Source organism: Macaca mulatta, chromosome 7 (genome assembly GCF_049350105.2).
Source record: "Macaca mulatta isolate MMU2019108-1 chromosome 7, T2T-MMU8v2.0, whole genome shotgun sequence".
In the NCBI taxonomy this organism is placed as follows: Eukaryota; Metazoa; Chordata; class Mammalia; order Primates; family Cercopithecidae; genus Macaca; species Macaca mulatta.
The window spans coordinates 108,971,802-108,995,365 of record NC_133412.1 but is presented as its reverse complement, the minus strand read 5'-3'; the positions used below and the strand labels follow the sequence as shown (position 1 = coordinate 108,995,365).

Here is a 23,564-nt window from a genome sequence, read left to right as displayed (position 1 = left end):
TGAAGTAGTGATCTGCACAGGAAGATGTTTGGAGAGGTAAAATAATAAGAAAACAAACGGAATAACACAGATATTTCTGCAGTAAGTGTTAATGAGTAGATTTCTTCCTCATCCTCTTAACTCTTATTGTAACAGAAATTAAAGTGCACAAGACCACCAAGAATACTCGATTTGGTGTACCCTAAATATATACTACAGCCGGCTGTGCTGCCATATTGAGGGTTTTAATTCTTTGTACTGTTCCTGAGGTTTTGGAAGTTAATTTTGAATGTGGCTAAGGGAAGGGAGGCCAACACTTTCTAAATTGCACCAAATGGCCTTAAAGTGTAGAAATACCAAAGATAAAAATATTAATTTGGAAACAGATTCAAGGAAATAATCCCTGTCTACTTTGCCCTAGGAATAAAATTAGAATAGGACACAGTTTTACCTCTGGAAAATGCTTACTAAAATCTGTTTCAAAAGACCAGACATGTACAGCAAGCACAATACTGTCAGTTATTGTTCACCACTTATATACTGCATCATAAATACCAGGTATAAATACCTGCCTCTAAAGGGCCACTAGAAATACAGGTAGAAGCATGTGATCACTTTACGCTAATTTTACTCATTACGTATAATTTGTAAAAATAGGTCATCGCCCCACCATACAATTAAGGAAGAGGAAAAGAAAAGTTGCTATTCTACAAAAGTGCTCCTTTTAGCTTTCAAACCCAATAGCTTAATTTTGGGTAAAACAAGATTGTAAGGTACGGCCATCAGTTCTAAATAAGCTGATGATGCCATATATACATCCTCATATATATACATATATATATATACTCATATATATATGTTTAAATTTCAGTTCTGATTTAACACTAATGTACTAGTACAAACCATTTATAGGAAACATTTTATAGACCTTATTTACAAACACACAATGAATGACAAAGATATGGAAAATTTTTAAAATTGCAGATAAATGTAGTCATAGTTTACTAAAGATAAAACAAATTTGCATAACTTTTTTAAAAACCAAAGAAAAATCTTTAGAAAGAAACCCCTAACATATACAGTATATCTGTTGGTCATCAGACCTAAGAGGCAAATCAACGTAAGGATCATGATAAAATTTTTATTACTGTTTCTTTTAATAACATATCAATGAGATCTACTTAGAGTACTACCTACAAATACACATTCTCTCATGATTCAGTGAGAATATTAAGTTATTGAATACATTTTTTTTACTCTCATGGCACATTACATTTGGTAACACTAATAAGGTAAATTTAGATAACACTTAAATCATGATTATGAATGTTTAATTGAATATTTTCCTTTCTGTAGCTGTGAAATGTAAAGCTTAGATTTGCTTCCATCAGGCCTCTTAAACCAAACTTCATCATGGTTAATTGTTGTAATTACAGCACTAAAAAGAAAAAAAAGAAAGAATGAATGAATGAATTACAATATGTCTCCTCAATTCATTTTAGATTATTACCTATATAAAACCAAAATAAACTGGCCTACAACAGTAGACTCTGGTATATAATTGTCGTTTACCAGAATGCTGCATATCAGCAGTGCATGCTGCCAAAAATATCACATTCAGCAATACTTAGTAGATCATCCTTCTTTTCTTAATAGAGTTGGTAAAATTTACTATTAGCACTATTAAAAGCACGTTCTTCCTACTCCATCCCCACCCCACCTCTTAAAAAAACAAAACAAACCTGGAGTTAAAAGCACTACTTATCTGGTATCATACTTGTAACTCATGTCAGCCCTGGCTTCAGAAAATCTTTCAAATACTAATCTCTAATTCCCAATATCAAACCATCTACAGTACTTTTATACCAGTTTTTTTTTTACACTACTAATCTTTACACAAAAAGATCTACTTCTTGAAATAGATGTATATTTTATTCTTTTTTTAAATTATTTATTTTTTATTTATTTATTTTGAGACAGAGTCTCATTCTGTCGCCCAGACTGGAGTGCAGTGGCGCAATCTCAGCTCACTGCAACCTCCACCTCCCAGGTTCAAGTGATTCTCCTGCCTCAACCTCCCAAGTAGCTGGGACTACAGGCACATGCCATCATGCCCAGCTAATTTTTGTATTTTCAATAGAGATGGGGTTTCACAATACTGGCCAGGCTGGTCTTGAACTCCCAACCTCGTGATCCACCTTCCTCGGCTTCCCAAAGTGTTGGGATTACAGGTGTGAGCCACTGCACCCGGCCTAATTATTTATTTTTTAAAGAGTGAATAGGAATTTTTTTTTTTTTGAGACTGGGTCTCTCTGTCACCCAAGTTGAAATGCCACAATCAGGGTTCAACCTCCCAGGCTCAAGTGATCTTCTCACCTCAGCCTGAGTAGTTGGGACTAAGGGTACCTGCCACCACACCTGAATAATTTTTTTACTTTATAGAGACGGGGTTCTCTACAAAAAGACCAGCTAGGGCTGGTCTCAAACACCGTGGCTCAAGTGATTCTCCTGCCTTGGCCTTCCCAAGTAATGGAATTACTACAGGAAAGAGCTATTCTACCTGGCCTCATCTCTTTTTAAACAACTCTTATGCTAAGTAGTGGTAAAATATCTCAAAAACAATAAAATAAATAGAAGAATCCAGGAGTATCATATATAAACTAGTAGTTAGTTCAATGAGCTTCTATGAGAAAAGCTATTATACACAATGTCCTAAAAATTTAAAGACAAAATTATAATCTTACAATTAAAACCACTGTATTTGGAAAATGTGTACTGTAGACTAAACTCAAGTTGTTTTATTTACCACTGATACCTACAAAACCACATTTTGTTACCACAGAAGGTACTACTCTGAGAATTATATCCTACATCACTGGAGAATGAAAGATGATGAACATTAATATTTTCAAAAGGTCACAACCACATAAAACTTAGAAGGCTATATAAATAGTTTTATAAACTTTATTTAAGCCTAGACATATTATTAGGACTTTTAAAAGGCAGTTTTCAAGTTACACTTCATTGTTGTTGTTATTGTTAGAGAGACAAGGTCTCACTCTGTTGCCCAGCGTGGAATACAGTGGTGTGGTGAAATGAGGCCAAGAGCCTCAAACCCTTGGGCTCAAGCGATCCTCCTGCCCAAGCAGCTAGGACTATAAGCACACACTGCCATATCTGGCTAATTTTTTTTATTTTTTGTAGAAACAGGGTCTTGCCAAGTTGTCCAAGCTAGTCTTGAACTCCTGGCCTCATGCAATCCTCCTGCCTCGTCTTCCCAAATTGCTAGGATTACAGGTGTGAGCCACAGCACCCAGCCCTAGGTTATACTTTAATTACTATTAATCTTAAGGGTTTTATTAATTTTCCATTTATTTCCTACTCTAATTGATACAAATTCTTTTTATCTAAAATACTCTAACACATCCAAAAAAGTTAAAGATTACTAGTTCCACCAAAAATTCATAATAGTCTGGTTTAAGGGTCATTATAGCACAATCCTAACAATTCATCTACTAGAAGAATTAACAAACAGGATCAGCTACCTGGCTAAATAATTTCAACATTTCCCCTTGCATTAAAGTTTGTGTTCATAAACTTAATATGAAGTCTGGTTCATACATATTAACACTGCAGTCCACACATGATGTAAGCCATATGTCAAGTGAAAAAAAAGGATCCACAAGCAACTAATGATATAGGTACACTATGGAGGCAGGAAATCTTTCATTGACAACAATGTTGTAAATGACAATACTGAGCAACACTGAAATAATAAAGGCTTTTTTACCTTGTAGGACATTCATCTTTTTTATCTATACATATTGTTTGTCCACGTATATACCATTCACCATCATAATACAGTCTTCCCTCTTCAGATCTAGCACTGTGCAGATGTTTTTCCAGTTTCACAGGTGCTAAAGGGATCAGTTCAAAAACCGTTATATTAATAAAACACTGTCAGAAGAACAAAGGGTCCGAATATTAAGAATTAATATCAATCCATGCATATGTAAAAAAGGACTAAAAATATTTCTTAAATAACAAACCTAAAATGTAATAAAAAGATTTATTTCTTACATTCTTTTACATAATCATTAAGTTTTTAATATAACTACTAAACAAAGCTAAACAATGAACAATAAATCATCAATTGATTAATCAAGTACCAGAAGGGGAGGCAGGTATGTTATCAATTATTAGTGCTAATTTTAAGTAGTATATAAAATATAAATTGCCATATTTCAATTGAAAATTATACTTATTCTTTACCCTGCAGGCATCTGATATATCAAAAGAAGCAGAGTTTAATACATGTTCCAAGTGTTCCCCAGGCTTTTAATTCTAAAAAGGAAATGTCCTAAGTACAACTTCTATTTTTAAATTCCAGAAATCATCTGGCATTAGTCAGATAACTCATACAGGAAAAATCATCTTTTTTATGGAAACACAGTGTCAAAAGCATACCATGAAGTCATTCAAATGTTAGCTCCTGAGAGGGCTTCCCTAACTACTCTACCCACTTCTCAGCTAATTGTTATCTCAACTGCGCAGTTCTTTTAGAGTAATTACTATAATCTGTAACTATTTTCTTAACTGTTTATCTACATATATATGATTCCACCTCCCCTAAAGAGGCTTCAGGAGGTCCATCTTTTTTTTTTTTTTTTTTTTTTTACCATTGTATCCTCAGGGCTTAAAATACCATCTGGTATATTCTTTCATTTAACAAATGTTGTCTGAACACTTCCTATACACAAGGAAGTATGCTGGGGAAAAAGCTGTGACCAAAAGAGAGATGGTTCTAGCCTTTGTGGAGCTTACAATCCAGTTAGGAGATAGACAAAATTAAAAAGTACAAATTGAGGCCGGGCACGGTGGCTCACGCCTGTAATCCCAGCACTTTGGGAGGCCGAGGTGAGTGGATCACGAGGTCAGGAGATCGAGACCATCCTGGCTAACACGGTGAAACCCCGTCTCTACTAAAAATACAAAAAATTAGCCAAGAGAGGTGGCGGGCGCCTGTAGTCCCAGCTACTCGGGAGGCTGAGGCAGGAGAATGGCGGGAATCCGGGAGGCGGAGCTTGCAGTGAGCCGAGACCGCGCCACTGCACTCCAGCCTGGGCGACAGAGCGAGACTCTGTCTCAAAAAAAAAAAAAAAAAAAAAAAAAAAAAAAAAAAAGACAAATTGAGTGAAGTGCTGTAAGTAAAACTAATAGGATACAACGCTGAAGATAACAAGAGTGGGAGGGAGACACACTCAACTATGATAATGAGATTCTCAAAAGGAATCTATTACCCAAAAATGTTAAGAACCACTGCTCTACAGGTCTAGGCAGCTGCTCTGGCAGTTAATTCCCCAGGGCAAATACTGCTGCAATGTCCTCACATAATACAAAGTTTAAAGGAATCACTGGGTTAAAAATAAAATGGAATTTTTTTTTCTTAGAGATGGAATCTTGCTCTGTTGCCCAGTGTAGTGGTGTGATCATGGCTCACTGGAGCCTCGACCTCCAGGGCTCAAGTGATCCTCCCACTTCAGCCTCCCAAGTAGCTGAGACTACAAGTACACACCGCCAAGCCTGGCTAATTTTTGTATTTTTTGTAGAGATAGGGTCTCATCATCTTGCCCAGGCAGGTCTCAAACTCCTGGGCTCAAGTGATCCTTCTGCCTTGGCCTCCCAAAGTGCTGGGATCACACTAGGCAAGAGCCACCATGCCCAGCCTAAAACAGAAATTGGTCTCTTACAGATGATTTAAGCTGTTTAAATGTGACCAGAAATTCCTTTCCTAAGTATTTCAAATATGTTTTGCTTTTTAATCTAGCTTCATTATCCTTAGAAGGATTAGGAAATCTCACCTATAGTGAAAGAAGGCAGAAATGGAGAAACTTATCCTAAACACTAATGTCAATCACATTTTGGCAGTGATTTTAGACTTTAAAAAAAAAAAAAATCAAGGAAGTGTAACTTGATATGAATTTTACTAAGGCATATCAGAATGTGTAAATGTCAGCATTCTGATCTCTCTCCTCAGAAAATGCACATGCAGAGTTTTGCACATAATTTCAGAGGATTCACAGAATCTCTGAAGCCAACCCACAAATTCCAAATACTTCCGCTACAGAATGACAGAGCCCATAAAAAACACCGCATAAATACTTTTTGAGTTACTGATCCAGTATTAGCAATAACAATGTAGCTAAACGCTGAAAGAATTATACCACATTCAGAAATTTTGAAACTTTTACATGAAACAATGACTCCAGAAGAATTCCTCATAATTTCAGGTACGGTGTTCACTGATGAAATAAAACCACTGATGGGAGAGTTCTTTAGTATGTAGATGATTTAACAACCTTGATTCAACAAGTCTCCAAAGAGAGTATTTCTCAACTCAGACTAAATGACTTACGTTCCGTTTTCACTCTGTGTGGCCCCAATGTAGCCATTGCCTTAATGAAAAAAAAAAAAAAAGGAAGAAAGAAGTCTGAGTTCAGACTGAAAATATATTTTGGTGTCCATTTAATATATACAATACTACTGATTAACTCCAGAACAAAGACAGTAAAGTATAACCATTAGCTGCTCTAATAAATTTTTAATGTCTAAGACCATAAAGAATATGAGGGATAACAATTTCTCCTAGAGATGTTTTTAATACCTGAAATAATCTCTAACTCTCAACTAAGAAATTTACAAAAATGAAAAACTATAATATGGAAAACAAGCCTCCACTTTTAGGCAAGAACAGAAAAGACTATAATTCTTGAATGTTTAATGATAGGATGCAAGACACATAAGGGTTCAAATGTTCTTTTGTTCAACAAATATTTATCAAGTGTTTTCTATAAGCCAGAACCAGCTAAAGGACTAGGCGCAGATGGTGATGTTATTCTTTTTGGGCAAACTAAATAAATGTTTTTTGGGCTTTTTCATAAATTATTAGTTATATTATAACAGAAAAAATACAAACTGCTGACTCTAACCCTTAAAATATCCTTGTAGTTCACTGTTATCTGTAATAGTATTAAATTGCCTTAGAAAAATGTTGCAAAAGCAAAGCATATTTACAATAATCATATTTTGATGTACTAATAAAAAAACATAGCATCTTAAAAAGACTATGAAAATACACTCGTGTTCCACTGCTCTTTAATCATACCTTCCTAATTGTTGTCCAGTCTTCAAGAATATCAAGATCTTGTAGCATATAAACTATATAGGGACGTTGAATAGTCAAGGTCAATTTAGCTGTAAGAATAACACACTTTGAATTATATTTCCAAAGTACTATGTTTCAGCAAATGGAACAATGATTTATGGGCATAATGCTTTGGCATCCTAAATTCTAACTTCAAATTATTCTTCAAACCACTTAGTACCAGCATAAATACAGTCTAGTACTTCTGATGTCATAACTACATGCCCTTAATTCCATGATATCATTGATTGTAATATATATCACTAACCTAATCACTGGTTTTTAAGGTGGAGGGGAAAAGATGGGGGTAGAGGGATGGTACCATAGGGAATGCCAAAACTGAATATACATATTAATTTATACTCCAATTTCGGAAACATTTAAAAATGTTTTTAAAAAGTACACGAAGCTAGGCGCAGTGGCTCATGCCTGTAATCCTAGCACTTTGGAAGGCCAATGCGGGCTTGGGCCCAGGAGTTTGAGACCAGTTTGGGCAACATGGCAAAACCCCATCTCTACAAAAAATACAAAAATTAGCCAGGCGGAGTGGCACGCGCCTGTAGTCCCAGCTACTCAGGAGGCTAAGGTGGGAGGAGCACCTGAGCCCGAGAGGTTGAAGCTAAGGTGAGCCATGATTGTGCCACTGCACTCCAGCCTGGGTGGCACAGTGAGACCCTGTCTCAAAACGACAAAAAAGTACATGAGAATTAAACAATCATACCGTATACTAAATGGCTATTTCACATCAAAGCCCTTGGTGAACAACAAGTCACATTAATTTTCAAAGTTGAGATCATGATTGAATTTCTTGTCCTCTCCCACCTCCCTTGACTTAAAGTATATACTATATCTTCTGTCTTCAGTCATTTTATAAATAAATCATCTTTTGCTTATTACAGGATCATGCAAATAAAGTCAATGTTTACAAATAAAAGTTATAAAGGCATGCACAATGGAAAAACATATATCAAGAAAAAAAGAAACAGAAAATTTGGAAAAGGATATCTGAAACAACAACTGGCTTCTTTTTGTCAGGACTGAAAGGATCCTTCCTCTTTTTTCTTGACTGAAGTTCATCATTCCACAGCTCTGGCAGGTAAATAAAGATTAAGTATTAGTGGGTTTCTGGTGAACGAAGGAGAAAAAAAGACTATAATTTTACGGTGGCTATTTAGTCACATGTAAAAATGTACAAAACTTCACTGGCAGTTGGGTATATATACATTAAGCTGTACATAATTTCATGAGTGCTACGTGTTTAAGTTTTCCTCTGCCTTTATTAAAGCAAAAATCAATTTGGCACTTAATGACTAAGAACCGATTACCATACTGTCATGCACTTTGTAAAATTTATATTACATGCATTGTCTCACCTAATCCTCAAAGCTACCACTGAGGTAGGTATTATTACTATTTTCCTTTTACAGACAAGGAGATTGATTTAGAAAAGTGAAGTAACTGTCCATGGTCACCAGACTAGTAGGTGAGGGAGCACTGGCACTAGGCTCAGCTTATCTGACATCCCATGCCTACCCCAAAGAGAAGTAAACTTTGTAACAGATAAAGTAATATATACTCAAGAACTGTAGGATAACCTAGTAGACCTTCCACTCAATGCAGAAAACCTTTCTGTAATACCCTGAAAAAGCCAAATTCACACTTGACTGATCTAATCATTAATAAGTTATTCCTTTTTCTGAAACAAAAGTCTATCTCCCTATAACTTCTATCAGTTTGTCCTACCTTGTATGATGTCAAAAAGGTTTTCATTCCTTCTTCCACATGACAGTCTTTTAAGACTTTCAGGGGAAAATATATACTGCAGCTAACTTCCAATACTATTCTTTTTTTTGTTTTTTGGGAGAGTCTGGAGTGCAGTGGTGCCATCGTGGCTCACTGCAATCTCGAACTCCTGGGATCAAACGATGGCTTCCACCTCAGTCTCCTGCATAGCTGGAACTATAGATGTAGATGTGCAGCACCACATCCAGCCCTGACACTATTCTGCCAGTAGGTTCCTGTCATACTTCTGTTTCGTCCCTTGTCATGTGCTCCATTTTATACATCTTTCTAAAGTGTGAATTCAAATTACAATAACAATATAATCACCATCACATGAAATTCTTTAGAGCTCTTCCCCTTTTCTTCTTTCCTGGGACATTTCATTTACATAATATTAGTATTAGAAGACTAAGATATGATGAGACACTACAGTAAACCAAAGGTTTGGTGCCACTCAAACATCACAATCATATCATTCTCCTTACCTGAGGTAATATCAATGCTGTGCCTATCCTCTTCAAGCCTTCTTATCTTCTCCTCTAGTTCACTCTGGACTGTATCATATAGCAACAGCTTTTCGCTCTGGGGAGAAAAACAGATTATACTTAAGTAGAAGGAAAAAACTTGGTGTATTTTAATTAAGAGTACCAAATAACTTAAAGCACTTTAATATATGATGCTTTTGTTTGCTTTTTCAATTCAATTAAAAAATTTAAAGAAGAAATGTCAAATACATGAAAGAAATAAAACTAGAAAACATAGAATCTATGCATAGATTTAACTACATGCAATTACATTCTGTATAAGAACATCTAAATTATGGTAAGGTACATTTAGAGGTAAATATTTACTTAAAAAAAAACTCATAGCAAACCCCTATGGCCCCTTTTAAACATAAGTAGGTCCCATCTGTCACCATAATGGAAAACTTATCCTATAAAGTACATAATTATAAAATGGATATTTTCTCAAAGGAATAATAATTGGGTCATTATGCCTCACTAATATCTCAGCATCATATTAAAATAGGCAAAGAGAAAGATTTAAGTACAAATTTTATAATTATTTAAAATAATTCAATTATAGTCTAAATTATAAAATTACAGACTAATCATATCCAAATCTCTCCACAAAATTATAGACAGACTGAATCGCTAAAACAGACAAGACTGGCAAATAGACTAGAACCCAGGTCTACTAGCTCTAGTCCATGTTTTTAATTATATAATGCTGTAGCCCTAATTTAGAAAGCCATAAAATGTACGTAATATATAAAGATTACATAAAAAACCTATAGCCACATGTTTATCTCTAGTGAAGGATATCAGATGATTGGATATAGCTAGATGTGACTGTCTTGTGGAAGCTATTGGGATATAGTTGGATATGACTATATGTAGAAAACACAGGCCACACCCATGTAGGCTGTATTCCTGGTGTCAATCAGGAAGCCCTCTCTCTTGAGTTTGAAATTTAGAAACTAGACATGCTTGAAGGGTTTCCTGAGTGTCAGGGAAAAGATGGCTTGTGTGAATTTGAGGCAAGCCAGGAGCTAAGGAGAAAGCAACGCTGAAAACTAAAACTAGATTTCACATCAAACATGGTTTCATTGCATGCTGTTCTCTGTACTTACTTCCTTCTGCTTGTTCCCTTGCCTTTGGTAAAGCCTTATGAAATATTCCAGCCTTATCTATATTGTGCTACAAGACTTGGAAAATATCAGAGAAAAAGGGAGTGCAGTCCCCCTCCACAAGACCATGGTAGCAGCTATAAATAGATCCAATCTCCCCAACCAAAGATGACTCTAAATGCAGAGCTGGAGTGATAAGCCTTTTGCTTTTAAGAATATGAACATTTAATTGGAGTATTCTCTTTTCTTCCTATTGACAAATTAGGCCAAGTAGAAATTCTTTTAAAAATCCACTAATCATTCTTTATTATTTTTTAAAAAGCCACAATGAAACTGAAATGTTTGAAGCATTGAAAGCATCTCTAAACATACCAGAAGTATACTTTAAAGCAGAACTGCCATGAATCCATTCTCATTCTTATTTCTCTTTCTTTTTCTTGGAAAGTTTTCTCCCTTTTCTCTAGCTTCTCAAGACCCTCAAAAAGCTCCCCTGAAGGGAAAATGAAGCCCTAATGGAACAGCTAGAAGATACCAAGAAAAGAAGGGGGAAAACTCTCTTGCTTTGGTGACTGTGGAGGTTTTTTTATATATATACACTTTAAGTTCTAGGGTACATGTGCACAACGTACAGCTTTGTTACGTATGTATACATGTGCCTTGTTGGTGTGCTGTACCCATTAACTCGTCATTTACATTAGGTATTTCTCCTAATGCTATCCTTCCCCCATCCCCCCACTCCACGACAGGCCCAGTGTGTGATGTTCCCCACCCTGTGTCCAAGTGTTCTCATTGTTCAATTCCCACCTGTGAGTGAGAACATGCAGTGTTTGGTCTTCTGTCCTTGTGATAGTTTGCTCAGAATGATGGTTTCGAGCTTCATCCATGTCCCTACAAAGGACATGAACTCATTCTTTTTTATGGCTGTATAGTATTCCATGGTGTATATGTGCCACATTTTGTTTTCTTAATCCAGTCTATCATTGATGGACATTTGGGTTAGTTCCAAGTCTTTGCTATTGTGAACAGTGCTGCAATAAACATACGTGTGCATGTGTCTTTATAGCAGCACGATTTATAATCCTTTGGGTATATACCCAATAATGGGATGGCTGGGTCAAATGGTAATTCTAGTTCTAGATCCTTAAGGAATCGCCACACTGTGTTCCACAATGGTTGAACTAGTTTACATTCCCACCAACAGTGTAAAAGTGTTCCTATTTCTCCACATCCTCTCCAGCACCTGTTGTTTCCTGACTTTTTAATGATCGCCATTCCAACTGGTGTGAGACGGTATCTCACTGTGGTTTTGATTTGCATTTCTCTGATGGCCAGTGATGATGAGCATTTTTTCATGTGCCTGTTGACTGCAAAAATGTCTTCTTTTTAGAAGTGTCTGTTCATATCCTTTACCCACTTTTTGATGGGGTTGTAAATTTTTTCTTGTAAATTTGTTTAAGTTCTTTGTAGATTCCGGATATTAGCCCTTTGTCAGATGGGTAGATTGCAAAAATTTTCTCCCATTCTGTAGGTTGCCTGTTCACTCTGATAGTAGTTTCTTTTGCTGTGCAGAAGCTCTTTAGTTTAATTAGATCCCATTTGTCAGTTTTGGCTTTTGTTGCCATTGCTTTTGGTATTTTAGTAATGAAGTCCTTGCCCATGCCTATGTCCTGAATGGTATTTCCTAGGTTTTCTTCTAGGGTTTTTATGGTTTTAGGTCTTATGTTTAAGTCTTTGATCCATCTTGAGTTAATTTTTGTATAAGGTGTAAGGAAGGGATCCAGTTTCAGTTTTCTACATATGGCTAGCCAGTTTTCCCAACACCATTTATTAAATAGGGAATCCTTTCCCCAATGCTTGTTTTTGTCAGGTTTGTCAAAGATCAGATGATTGTAGATGTGTGGTATTATTTCCAAGGGCTCTATTCTGTTCCATTAGTCTGTATCTCTGTTTTGGTACCAGTACCATGCTGTTTGGGTTACTGTAGGCTTGTAGTATAGTTTGAAGTCAGGTAGCATGATGCCTCCAGCTTTGTTCTTTTTGCTTAGGATTGTCTTGGCAATGCAGGCTCTTTTTTGGATCCATATGAACTTTAAAGTAGTTTTTCCAATTCTGCGAAGAAAGTCATTGGTAGCTTGATGGGGATGACACTGAATCTATAAATTACCTTGGGCAGTATGGCCATTTTCACAATACTGATTCTTCCTATCCATAAGCATGGAATGTTCTTCCATTTGTTTGTGTCTTCTTTTATTTTGTTCAACAGTGAAGGTTTCTATGTTCAATAGTTATTTTGGGTTTGTTGTTGTTGTTGTTGTTGTTGTTTTCTGATAGGAAGTCTCCCTCTGTCTCCCAGGCTGGAGTGCAGTGGCACGATCTTGGCTTACTGCAAGCTCCGCCTCCTGGGTTCAGGTCATCTTCCTGCCTCAGCCTGCCGAGTAGCTGGACTACAGGCGCCGGCCACCACACCCGGCTAATTTTTTGTATTTTTAGTAGAGACGGGGTTTCACCATGTTAGCCAGGATGGTCTCAATCTCCTGACCTCGTGATCCGCCCGCCTCAGCCTCCCAAAGTGCTGGGATTACAGGCGTGAGCCACAGTGCCCTGCAGTTATTTTGGTTTTTAAAAAAATTCTACTCGGCCGGGCGCGGTGGCTCGCACCAGTAATCCCAGCACTTTGGGAGGCCAAGGTGGGTGGATCACAAGGTCAGGAGACTGAGGCCATCCTGGCTAACATGGTAAAACTCCATCTCTACTAAAAATACAAAAAATTAACCAGGCGTGGTGGCAGGCGCCTGTAGTCCCAGCTACTTGGGAGGCTGAGGCAGGAGAATGGCATGAACCTGGGAGGCGGAGCTTACAGTGAGCTGAGATCGCACCACTGCACTCCAGCCTGGGAGACAGAGCAAGACTCGATCTCAAAAAAAAAAAAAAGCAAAAAAACAAAAAAAACTACTACTCATAAGTATAGGTTTAGTTTCAAGATCCCACATCCCTCTAGTCTCCACATCTAGACTTACTGATCCTACTTACTAATAACCCCTTTCCCAGGCTGACACTGATGCTGTTTCTCATCAGGAGACCTTCAAAGAGCTCCAGGAAACTGGCCCCAGGCTTCCATTATTGTACCCACCTCACACGGTCCTGTATTCAGGACTAACTCCTCTTTGGCAGTTCCCTGACTTACATGCGTCACAATTCTCAACTTCTATCAGGACTGCAGCCCTGGAAGATTTTCATGGGCTAATATTATCAGAGACTGACACATTAAAAAGCTACAATAGTTTTTTTTTTTTTTTTTTTAAAGCATACTGCATTGGAATAAAAAAATGCAGAACAGAATTTTAAAACTCAGAAACAGACCCTGGCTATGGAGAAATGACAAAGGTGACTTTTCAAATCATCTGGAAATCTGATATCAATAAATGACAACAGAAAAAAGAGTTTAGGCCAGCCACGGTGGCTCACGCCTGTAATCCTAGCACTTTGGGAGGCTGCGGCAGGCAGATTACTTGAGGTCAGGAGTTCAAAACCAGCCTGGCCAACATGGTGAAACCTCGTTGTCTCTACCAGAAATATAAAAACATTATCCAGACATGGTGGTAGCCACCTGTAATCCCAGCTGTTCAGGAGGCTGAGGCACTAGAATCGCTTGAGCCCAGAAGGCGGAGGTTGCAGGAAGCTGAGATCACGCCACTGCACTCCAGCCTGGGTGACACAGCGAGACTCTGTCTCAAAAAATAAGAAAAATGAGTTTACCTATATCCTGAATAGGTTTTGCTTTACATTATACATAATTTACACATAAAAGTAAATGGACTAAAGAATTAAATTTATAGCCGGGCGCGGTGGCTCAAGCCTGTAATCCCAGCACTTTGGGAGGCCGAGACGGGCGGATCATGAGGTCAGGAGATCGAGACCATCCTGGCTAACACGGTGAAACCCCGTCTCTACTAAAAAATACAAAAAACTAGCCGGGCGCGGTGGCGGGCGCCTGTAGTCCCAACTACTCGGGAGGCTGAGGCAGGAGAATGGCGTGAACCCGGGAGGCGGAGCTTGCAGTGAGCTGAGATCCGGCCATTGCACTCCAGCCTGGGCGGCAGAGCGAGACTCCGTCTCAAAAAAAAAAAAAAAAAAAAAGAATTAAATTTATAAAATGAAAGCTAAAAGAAAATATTAAATAATATATAAGAAATTTCCCAGAACTAAAGATATGAGTTTTTTTATTAAAAAGTTCATCTTGCCAGGCATGATGGCACACCCCTATATTCCAGCACTTTGGGATGCTGAGGCAGGAGGATCACTTGAGCCCAGGAGTTTGAGACCTGCTTAGGCAACATAGTGAGACCCCCATCTCTACAAAATATTTTTTAAAATTAGCTAAGCATGGCAGCATGGGCCAGCTACTCAGGAAACTAAGGCAGGAGGATTGCTTGAGCCCAGGAGTTGGAGGCTGCAATGAGCTATGACTGCACCACTGTACTCAAGCCTGGACAATAGAACAAGACTCTGTCTCTTAAAAAAAAATTCAAATAAATACATAAAATCAAAAGCTCCTTTGGGTATCCAGCACAATGAACAAAAAAAAGACCACATCAAAGCACATCATCTCACAATCCCACAATACCCAGATGAGAATAAAGAGAAGATCCTAAACGTATTCAGGAAGAAAACAGGTCATGTACAAAGGATCAGGAATCAAAATGGTAAGAGACTTTACAAAAGCAATGCTGGAAGCTAGAAGATAATGGAACAATGCCTTCAAAATTCTGAGGAAACATGATTTCTATCTAGAATATCATACTCTTAAGTGTGAGAGTGAAGATGTTTTCAGACAGGAAAGATGTGGTGGTTTTAAAACATGTCAAGTAATCCTTTGATACTCCTAACTTCAAATGGTAGAGACTAATACTCTTTCTTGAATATGGGTAGGACGGGCCAGGTACAGTGGCTCACGCCCGTACTCCCAGCACTTTGGGAGGCTGAGGCTGGCAGATCATTTGAGGTCAGGAGTTCAAGACCAGCCTGGCCAACATGGTGAAACCCAGTCTCTACTATAAAAAAGGAAAAAATAAGCCAGGTGTAGTGCAGGCACCTATAATCTCAGCTACTCAGGAGGCTGAGGCAGGAGAATCACCTGAACCCAAGAGGTGGAGGTTGCAGTGATCCGAGATCGCACCACTGCACTCCAGCCTGGGTGACTAAGCAAGGCTCCGTCCCCCCCCAAAAAAATGAGTAGGGCGTAGCAACTGACTTATAATGAACAGAATGTGGCAGAAATCTAGGTCATAAAAACAGTCACCTCTGTCTTGCTATCTTGGATCACTAAGTCTGGAAGAACCTGGGCACCAGGTTATAAGGACACTCAATCAGCCTGCGGAGAGACCCATGTGAGAACTAAGACTTCTCACCAAGAACCAGCAACAACTTGCCAGCCTGTGAATGAGTCACCTTGGAAGCGGATGCACCAGCCTAACCAAGCCTTGAGATGATTGCATCCCTGGCTGATATCTTCACTGCAACTTCATGGGATTGCCTGACCCAGAACCATCAAGCTAAGTTGCTCCCAAATTCCTGGCCACTAAGACTGCAAAATAATAAATGTTTATTGTTGCATTAAGCCACTAAGTTTTGGAGTAATTAATTACAAAGCAATAGACAAGCAATACAAGAAGTCTCCAAAAACTAACTTCCAGAAATCCTCTCTCAGGATGCTACTGAAAGATACACTCTATCAAACTTAAGGAGAAAATAAGATGCTAGCAGAGGAGAGGTGAAGGGGACATCAAGGTTGGTGGTAAAGAGATGCCCCAAAAAGACAGATGCAGCTGGCTTCCATCTGAAAGATGGAGCAGGAGGACAGGGGACAGGAGGGATAGAGGGGTTGCTTCCAGGAGGGAGTCCTTCACTCCCTTTCAGATGGAGGCCAGCTGCATCTGTCTTTTTGGGGCATCTCTTTACCACCAACCTAGATGTCCCCTTCACCTCTCCTCTGCTAGCATCTTATTTTCTCCTTAAGTTTGATAGAGTGTATCTTTCAGTAGCATCCTGAGAGAGGATTTCTAGAAGTTAGTTTTTGGAGACTTCTTGTATTGCTTGTCTATTGCTTTATAATTAATTACTCCAAAATGAGGCTGATGGATTATCTGGTGCATTTGATCGCAGAGAAAATAGGATTAGAACTTCAGTATCTGAAAGAAGCAAATATGAGGGGCTTTTCTAAGTCATTCTAGAAGTCATCAGAAGACACTGTTTACAACTAACTTTAAAACAAGAAGCAGTTTTGACCTTTACTGGACAGTAGTTTAAATATTCATATATTGAAAACTTATGAAAGGTCCAGTGTTTTTTGTTTTGTTTTGTTTTTTACTTTTCTTGAGTCCATTAAGTAACATGCTTTTTATTTTGTGGAATACTCAGGCTTCGTGAAAAATCAGTAAAACTGTATATGTTTAGCTTAATTTAAAAAAAAAAAAAAAAACAGCATTAGGAGGCCTTCATAGATCTGCTAGGGTCTGTGGGAAGAATTGATAAACACAGAGAAAACTAACAAATAATAAATGAAGCAAGTATTAATTCCAACGTTTAAAAAAATACCCAAGATGGCTCACACCTGTAATTCCAGCACTTTGGGAGGCCGCGGCAGGTGGATCGCAAGGTCAGGAGATCAAGACCATCCTGGCTAACATGGTGAAACTCCATCTCTACTAAAAATACAAAAAATTAACCAGGCGTGGTAGCGGGCACCTGTAGTCCCAGCTACTTGGGAGGCTGAGGCAGGAGGATGGCGTGAACCTGGGAGGCGGAGCTTGCAGTGAGCCGAGATTGCGCCACTGCACTCCAGCTGGGAGACAGCAAAACTCCGTCTCAAAAAAAAAAATTTACACAAGAAAAATTTTAAACATAATGTAACTCTTGACTCAGTAAACAATATTTAAAATTTAAAACAAAAATTGTAACAACAGTATTAGAAGAATGGAACAGAAAAATCTTCAGCTTACATAATAGGAAACCAATAGATGATGTTTAAAACTGCTTTATTTAGAAATATGAGGGCCAGGCGCAGTGGCTCATACTTATAATCCCAGTACTTTGGGAGGCCAAAGCAGGAGGATCGCTTGAGGGCAGGGGTTCAAAATCAGCCTAGGCAATATAGCAAGACCCCCATCTCTATAAAAAAAATTTTTTTTAAAGAAAGGAATATAAGGGCAAAAATCCAAAGCAACTGATAAATGAGTTAGAAATATAATTGCCACTGGGATATAGAATTTAAAAATAGGACAGGAGACTGCTGTTTTTCATCATAAATTATAAGGCTATGCCTTCAAAAATATATACACACATTACTTGCTAACAACATATATATATGTGTGTGTGTGTGTATATGTGTGTGTGTGTGTGTGTATATATATATATATATATTTTTTTTTTTTTCCTTGAGACGGAGTCTTGCTCTGTCGCCCAGACTGGAGTGCAGTGGCACGATCTCATCTCACTGCAACTTCCACCTCCCAGGTTCAAGTGATTCTACTGCCTCAGCCTCCCAAGTAGCTGGGATTACAGGCGGGTGTGACCACGCCCAGCTAATTTTTCTATTTTTAGTAGAGACGGGTTTTATCATATTGGCCAGGTTGGTCATGTACTCCTGACCTCAAGTGATACGCCTGCCTCGGCCTCCCAACGTGCTGGGATTACAGGCATGAGCCACCGCGCACGGCCATAGCAAATTTTTCAGAAGAGTGTCTACAGACATAGCATGCTCATAAAATGCTGCTTGAAAATAAGTTAGGATACAAAATAGTACATTCAAAATCATACCAGCTGGTTTTTTGAAAAATAGGCCAGGCATGGTGGCTCACACCTGTAATCCCAGCACTTTAGGAGGCTGAGGTGGGAGATTACTTGAGGCCAGGAGTTTGAGACCAGCCCCTGGGCAACATGGCAAACCCTGTGTCTACTAACCATACAAAAAATTAGCCAGTGTGGTGGCAGACGCCTGCTGTAATCCCAGCTACTCGGGAGGTTGAGGCACAAGAATAGCTTAAGCCTGGGAGGCAGAGTTTACAATGAGCTGAGATCACGCCACTACACTCCAGCCTGGGCGACAGAACAAGACTCTGTCTCAAAAACAAAACCCAAAAAAAAAGTACATACTTATTAACAGTGATTACCTCTGGTTGGAAGATTATAGTTGATTTTATCTTTCTTTAGACTTATTTCTCAATAGTCGTTTACTAATGTCATAATCAGAAAAAAATTAAGTGAATAAACAACCAAAAGATCAGACCCCTGAATACTTTTCACCAATTTTCTCAAGAACCTGAATCCTAACATCACCACTGAAGGCTTCTGACTGAGACCTTGCTACCACCTGCTGTCAGATCTTAATAGTCACATCTCAAGCCCTGCGGTGAGGCTTAACTGAGATAACCTAAATAAAGCATCTCCATCTGTCTTAGTGTCTGGCACACTGTCATATTTTATACATGTGATTTCCTTCCTTAATTTGATACAAACCATCTGCTGCCGCTTGCCCCTGTGGTTTCGGGGATACTTTCTGTATGCATGCCTGTGTGAACATGTCCAGTCCCTGGTCCTGCCCCTCCTCTCTATCTGCTGCTAAACAAACTTTTATTCTGACAATCGGCAGGGTGTCTTCCTTCTTTCCACTTCCCTTGCCTCGCAGAATTACTTCCGTATGAGTCAAATGTAAGAACAAAAGAATAAGCAGATCAAAAGCCCTGAATAATGACATTCAGATTAAATGGTAAACTGCATGAATGAGTAGAAAGAGCAAATGATTTCAATCCTGGTTCTGCTGCTCACTAATTTTGTGACCCTAAGCAAATTACTCAACTTCTACTAGCCTCAGTTAACCCATTCATAAAATCGAGATAATTCCTATTCCATAATGTTGTTGAAAGGATTAAAATGACAGAGTAAATATAAAATATACAGCATTTTGGATAGGTTACCTTTCACCCTGCTTCATTTCCTCTATCTAGAATGTCTTTGAACTACCAGTAACTTCAGATTAATTATATAATAGATGATTTAAAACAGATTACATGTTAAACATAAAAATGTCAGGCCACAACTGAACTATTAATAGAAGACATTTAGGTTAATATTTAGCATCTCCATGACTTTCAAAGCTGAAAAATGATAGAAGAGAAAGAAGACCAATGTGTTTGCTTAAGTAAAAAATACTACTTGTTGACTTCTGCTTCTTAGAATACAGTGGACTAGATACCCAACACACCTAGACAGATTTCCTGGATAAAATATCACAAACATCCTTTTAAAGATATTCCTAAACTCTTAAGAAAATAAAGTTGTGGCTTGACACATGGCTCACACTTGTAATCCTAATGCTTTGGGAGGCTGAGGTGGGAGAACTGCTGAAGAACAGGAGTTCAAGACCAGCCTGGGAAACACAGCAAGACCCCCATAAAAAAAAAATAAGAAGAAGAAAATAAGGGATATCCCCAAGCACCCAAAATCAACAAGGAGCTAGAAACCAGCATGTTAACCTGATGAAGCTGTGGCTTCCTTAAAGGAATTTGCTGGTATCAATAACCTAGAGGCATGTTTTTCAGGGCTATCTGGGAAAAAGATAAAGGTCCTGGGCCTAATGAGAGTAGGGAACTGGAACTGGGATCTCTGCACAAAGCCCTGGAAGACTACAATGTGAAAGTAAACTAAAAAGATCCACCTGAGGGAAATATAGTATGTCTGTCTCTGCCTAGGCAGTAAGGGGCAGGGTGAGGGGGGGAGTTTTCCCTGAAACTATGTCCTCTCAAGCATAACTTCTATGTACTTGAAATTCAAACACAGACTACCTGCACCTTCCAAGAAATCCCAAGCACATAATTAGTCATTGGCTAGTGGCACACCATGATGTCTAGCTGAAACAATCCAGCAGAAATAAAACTAGAGACTGAGGAGCTACATCCTCGGACCAGTGCTCACAGAATTCCTATCAATAGTCTGCCTTAGGTCAGAATCATAACATAGGAAATAAGCTGTGAGATATGGAAGAAATAAAAAACAGTAGACTTAGACAGCGAAGAACTTCAGATAATTTACAGAATAAAGAGATACGGAGTTCCAGAAGAAGGAAGTAGAGAAAATGGAACAGAAAAAATATCAGAAAAGATAATGGCTGAGAAATTTCCAGAACTGAAGGAAAATATGAATTCAGAAAGCACAACAAACCCAAGTCAGGAGAGAAAAATAATCTATATGGGGACACACAGTAGAAAAACCGAAGATCAACAAAGAGCTTAAATGCAGCCAGTAAGAAGGAAACCCAGCTTATCGACAAATGACTGCAGACTTGCTCTTAAGCACAGACTCTGGAAAGTAAGATCCTAAAAACTTTAAGAGAAAATAACTGTCATCCTAGAATCTTATATTCCCCTACACTGTCCTTCAAGAATTATTCCAAATAAAGCTATTTTCAGACGAATAAAAAGTGAGTTTACCACTAAGAGACTCAGTGAAGAGATGCCTAGGATGTTCTTTAAGAAGTAAAAAGGAGCCTACATGGAAGGGTTGTAACTCAAAAACAGTGAGCAAGAAACCAATAAAATATGGATAAACCTAAAAAGAACTAACTATATGAGACCAAAATAATGTCTCATTTGAAGGGGAAAAAGCAAGATGGAACTAAAATACTGAACAACTATAACTTGTATTACAATTTGGGAGGGAATAACTGTAGTTAGAGGGTTCTAAGGTCCTTTATAGTAAGAAGGTGGGCAGAGTTAATAATTTTTAGATTCTATTAATATAGATATGCATGCTGAAAATTTAAGGCAATTATTAAAATAATAGAAATGGAAGGTATGAGGGTAATCACTAACAGAAATAGAGGATATAACTTTATGACAAAATTTTTAAAACTTGATAAATTAGCCCCTCCAAAAAAGTTATGAAGGAATTAAAAAGGACAAATCAGAACAAATGGAAAACTCAAAATATGTTAGCATTAAATATCAAAATATGGGTTGGGCACAGTGGCTCATGCCTAAATCCCAGCACTTTGGGAGGCTGAGGCAGGAGGATCACTTGAGCCCAGGAGCTCAAGATCCAGTCTGGGCAACATAGCCAGACTGTGCCTGTACAAAAATTTTTTTTTTTTCTTAATTAGCCAGGCATGGTGGCTTGCACCTGTAGTCACAGCTACTTGGGAGGCTGGGGCAAAAGGATTGCTTGAGCTCAGGAGTTTCAGGCTGCAGTGAGCCACAATCACACCACTGCACTCCAGCTGAGCGACAATGAGACCGTCTCAAAAAATCATCATCATCATCAAAGTAATCACTATAAATATAATTGGACTAAATTTACCAGTTAAAAAGTAGAAGTAGTTAGAATGGATTTTTAAAAAATCATCAAGAAATATGCTATTTAAAAAGTGATAAAATAAAATATAAGGCCAGAAAAAAAGTTTTTAAAAAAATGAAAAAAAATTTCATCACACAAATGCCATGCCAAATAAAACTAAGGTGGCCGTTTTAATTATCAGACAAAATAGACTTTTTAAACCCCTTTTTAATGTTTTTCTGTCTCTGAAACATGGACAGAAGAGCATTAAAATAGGATAAATGTTACATTTTTTAGAAGGATATAAAAATTTTTAAATGTCTGAGTATGATAATAAAGTCTCTCTCTATATATATAGATAGATAGATACAGATATAAAGCAAAGACTGATAGAAATATAAGGAGATATTAAGAAAACAATCCCATTTACAACCACAACAATAAAACAATTAGGAATAAACAATTAGGAATAAAACAATTAGGAATAAATTTAACCTAAGAGCTGAAAGACTTGTATATTGAAAACAACAAACATCAATAAAAGAAATTAAAGAAGACACAAATGGAAAGACATCACAGTTCGTGGATTGGAAGACTTATATTGTTACAATGTCAATACTACTCAAAGCGATTTACAGATTCATTACAACCCCTATCAAAACACCAGTGGAGTTATGCATGGTGGCACATGCCTGTAGTCCCAACTATTATACTTAGGAGACTGACTTGGGAGGATCACCTGAGTCCACGAGTTTAAGGCTACAGTGGGTATGATCATGCCACTGCGTTCCAACCTAAGTGACAGAGCAAGACATTGTCTCATCAAAAAATAATTTCAGTGGGTTTTTCTTTTATCTGGTTCACGTTCTGCCATGACAGTGGCATTTTTTACAGAAATAGAGAAAACAATCCTAAAATTCATAAAGGAACCACAAAGGACTCCATATAGCCAAAATGATGCTGATCAAGACAAAGCTGGAACCATCACATTACTTCATTTCAAAATATATTACAAAGCTACGATAATCAAAACAGTATAGTACTGTCATACAGACCAATGGAACAGAATAGGGAGCCTTGAAATAAACCCATCCATGTATAGTCAAGTGATCTTCAACAACGGTGTCAAGAATACACAATGGGAAAAAAACAGTCTTTTCAAAAGATGGTGTTTGAATGCTACAATGAACAAGGGAGTGTACATATCTCTGAGCTACTGGCTTCGTTTTCTTCAGGTGTATGCCTGGAAGTGGGGTTGCTGGCTCACATGGTGGCTCTACTTTTAATTTTCTGAGGCACCGCCATACTGTTTTCCAAAATGGCTGCACCAATTGACATTCCCACCAACAGTACACAGGGGTTTCCTTTCTTCCACATCCTTTCCAACACTTATTTCTCTCAATTTAATTTATTACATTTTCTATGAAAAACACCTGTATGCTTAAAAGCTAAAACCACATGCCAAGGAATTCTTAAAAGAAATCTTAACCTCCTCCTCCTGTCTTCTTGCTCTTCCTCTCTCTCTCCTGTAGGTCTCCTATAGGTCTCCTATAGGTTTTTTTTACTAGCTTTTTGTACTTCTTTTCACAAAAATAAGCAAGCAACACAGACAAGCATTTATATTTCTATCCCTCTTTTTTAAAG

The 23,564-nt window shown here is 38.0% G+C and overlaps 1 protein-coding gene across 1 annotated transcript in view; it reads right to left on the bottom strand.

Moving 5' to 3' along the window:
• Positions 1 to 1,048: 1,048 nt before the first annotated feature.
• BRMS1L (BRMS1 like transcriptional repressor) overlaps positions 1,049 to 23,564 on the bottom strand; it is a 48,136-nt gene continuing 25,620 nt past the window's right edge. Inside the window, exons 5-10 of the mRNA NM_001261019.1 lie at positions 9,451 to 9,547; positions 8,189 to 8,272; positions 7,145 to 7,209; positions 6,395 to 6,434; positions 3,770 to 3,896; positions 1,049 to 1,417 (exon numbers count right to left, since the gene is read on the bottom strand). Of these exons, the coding sequence (NP_001247948.1) occupies positions 1,300 to 1,417; positions 3,770 to 3,896; positions 6,395 to 6,434; positions 7,145 to 7,209; positions 8,189 to 8,272; positions 9,451 to 9,547 (531 nt within the window). The 3' untranslated portion in view covers positions 1,049 to 1,299. The remainder of the gene's footprint in view (positions 1,418 to 3,769; positions 3,897 to 6,394; positions 6,435 to 7,144; positions 7,210 to 8,188; positions 8,273 to 9,450; positions 9,548 to 23,564) is intronic.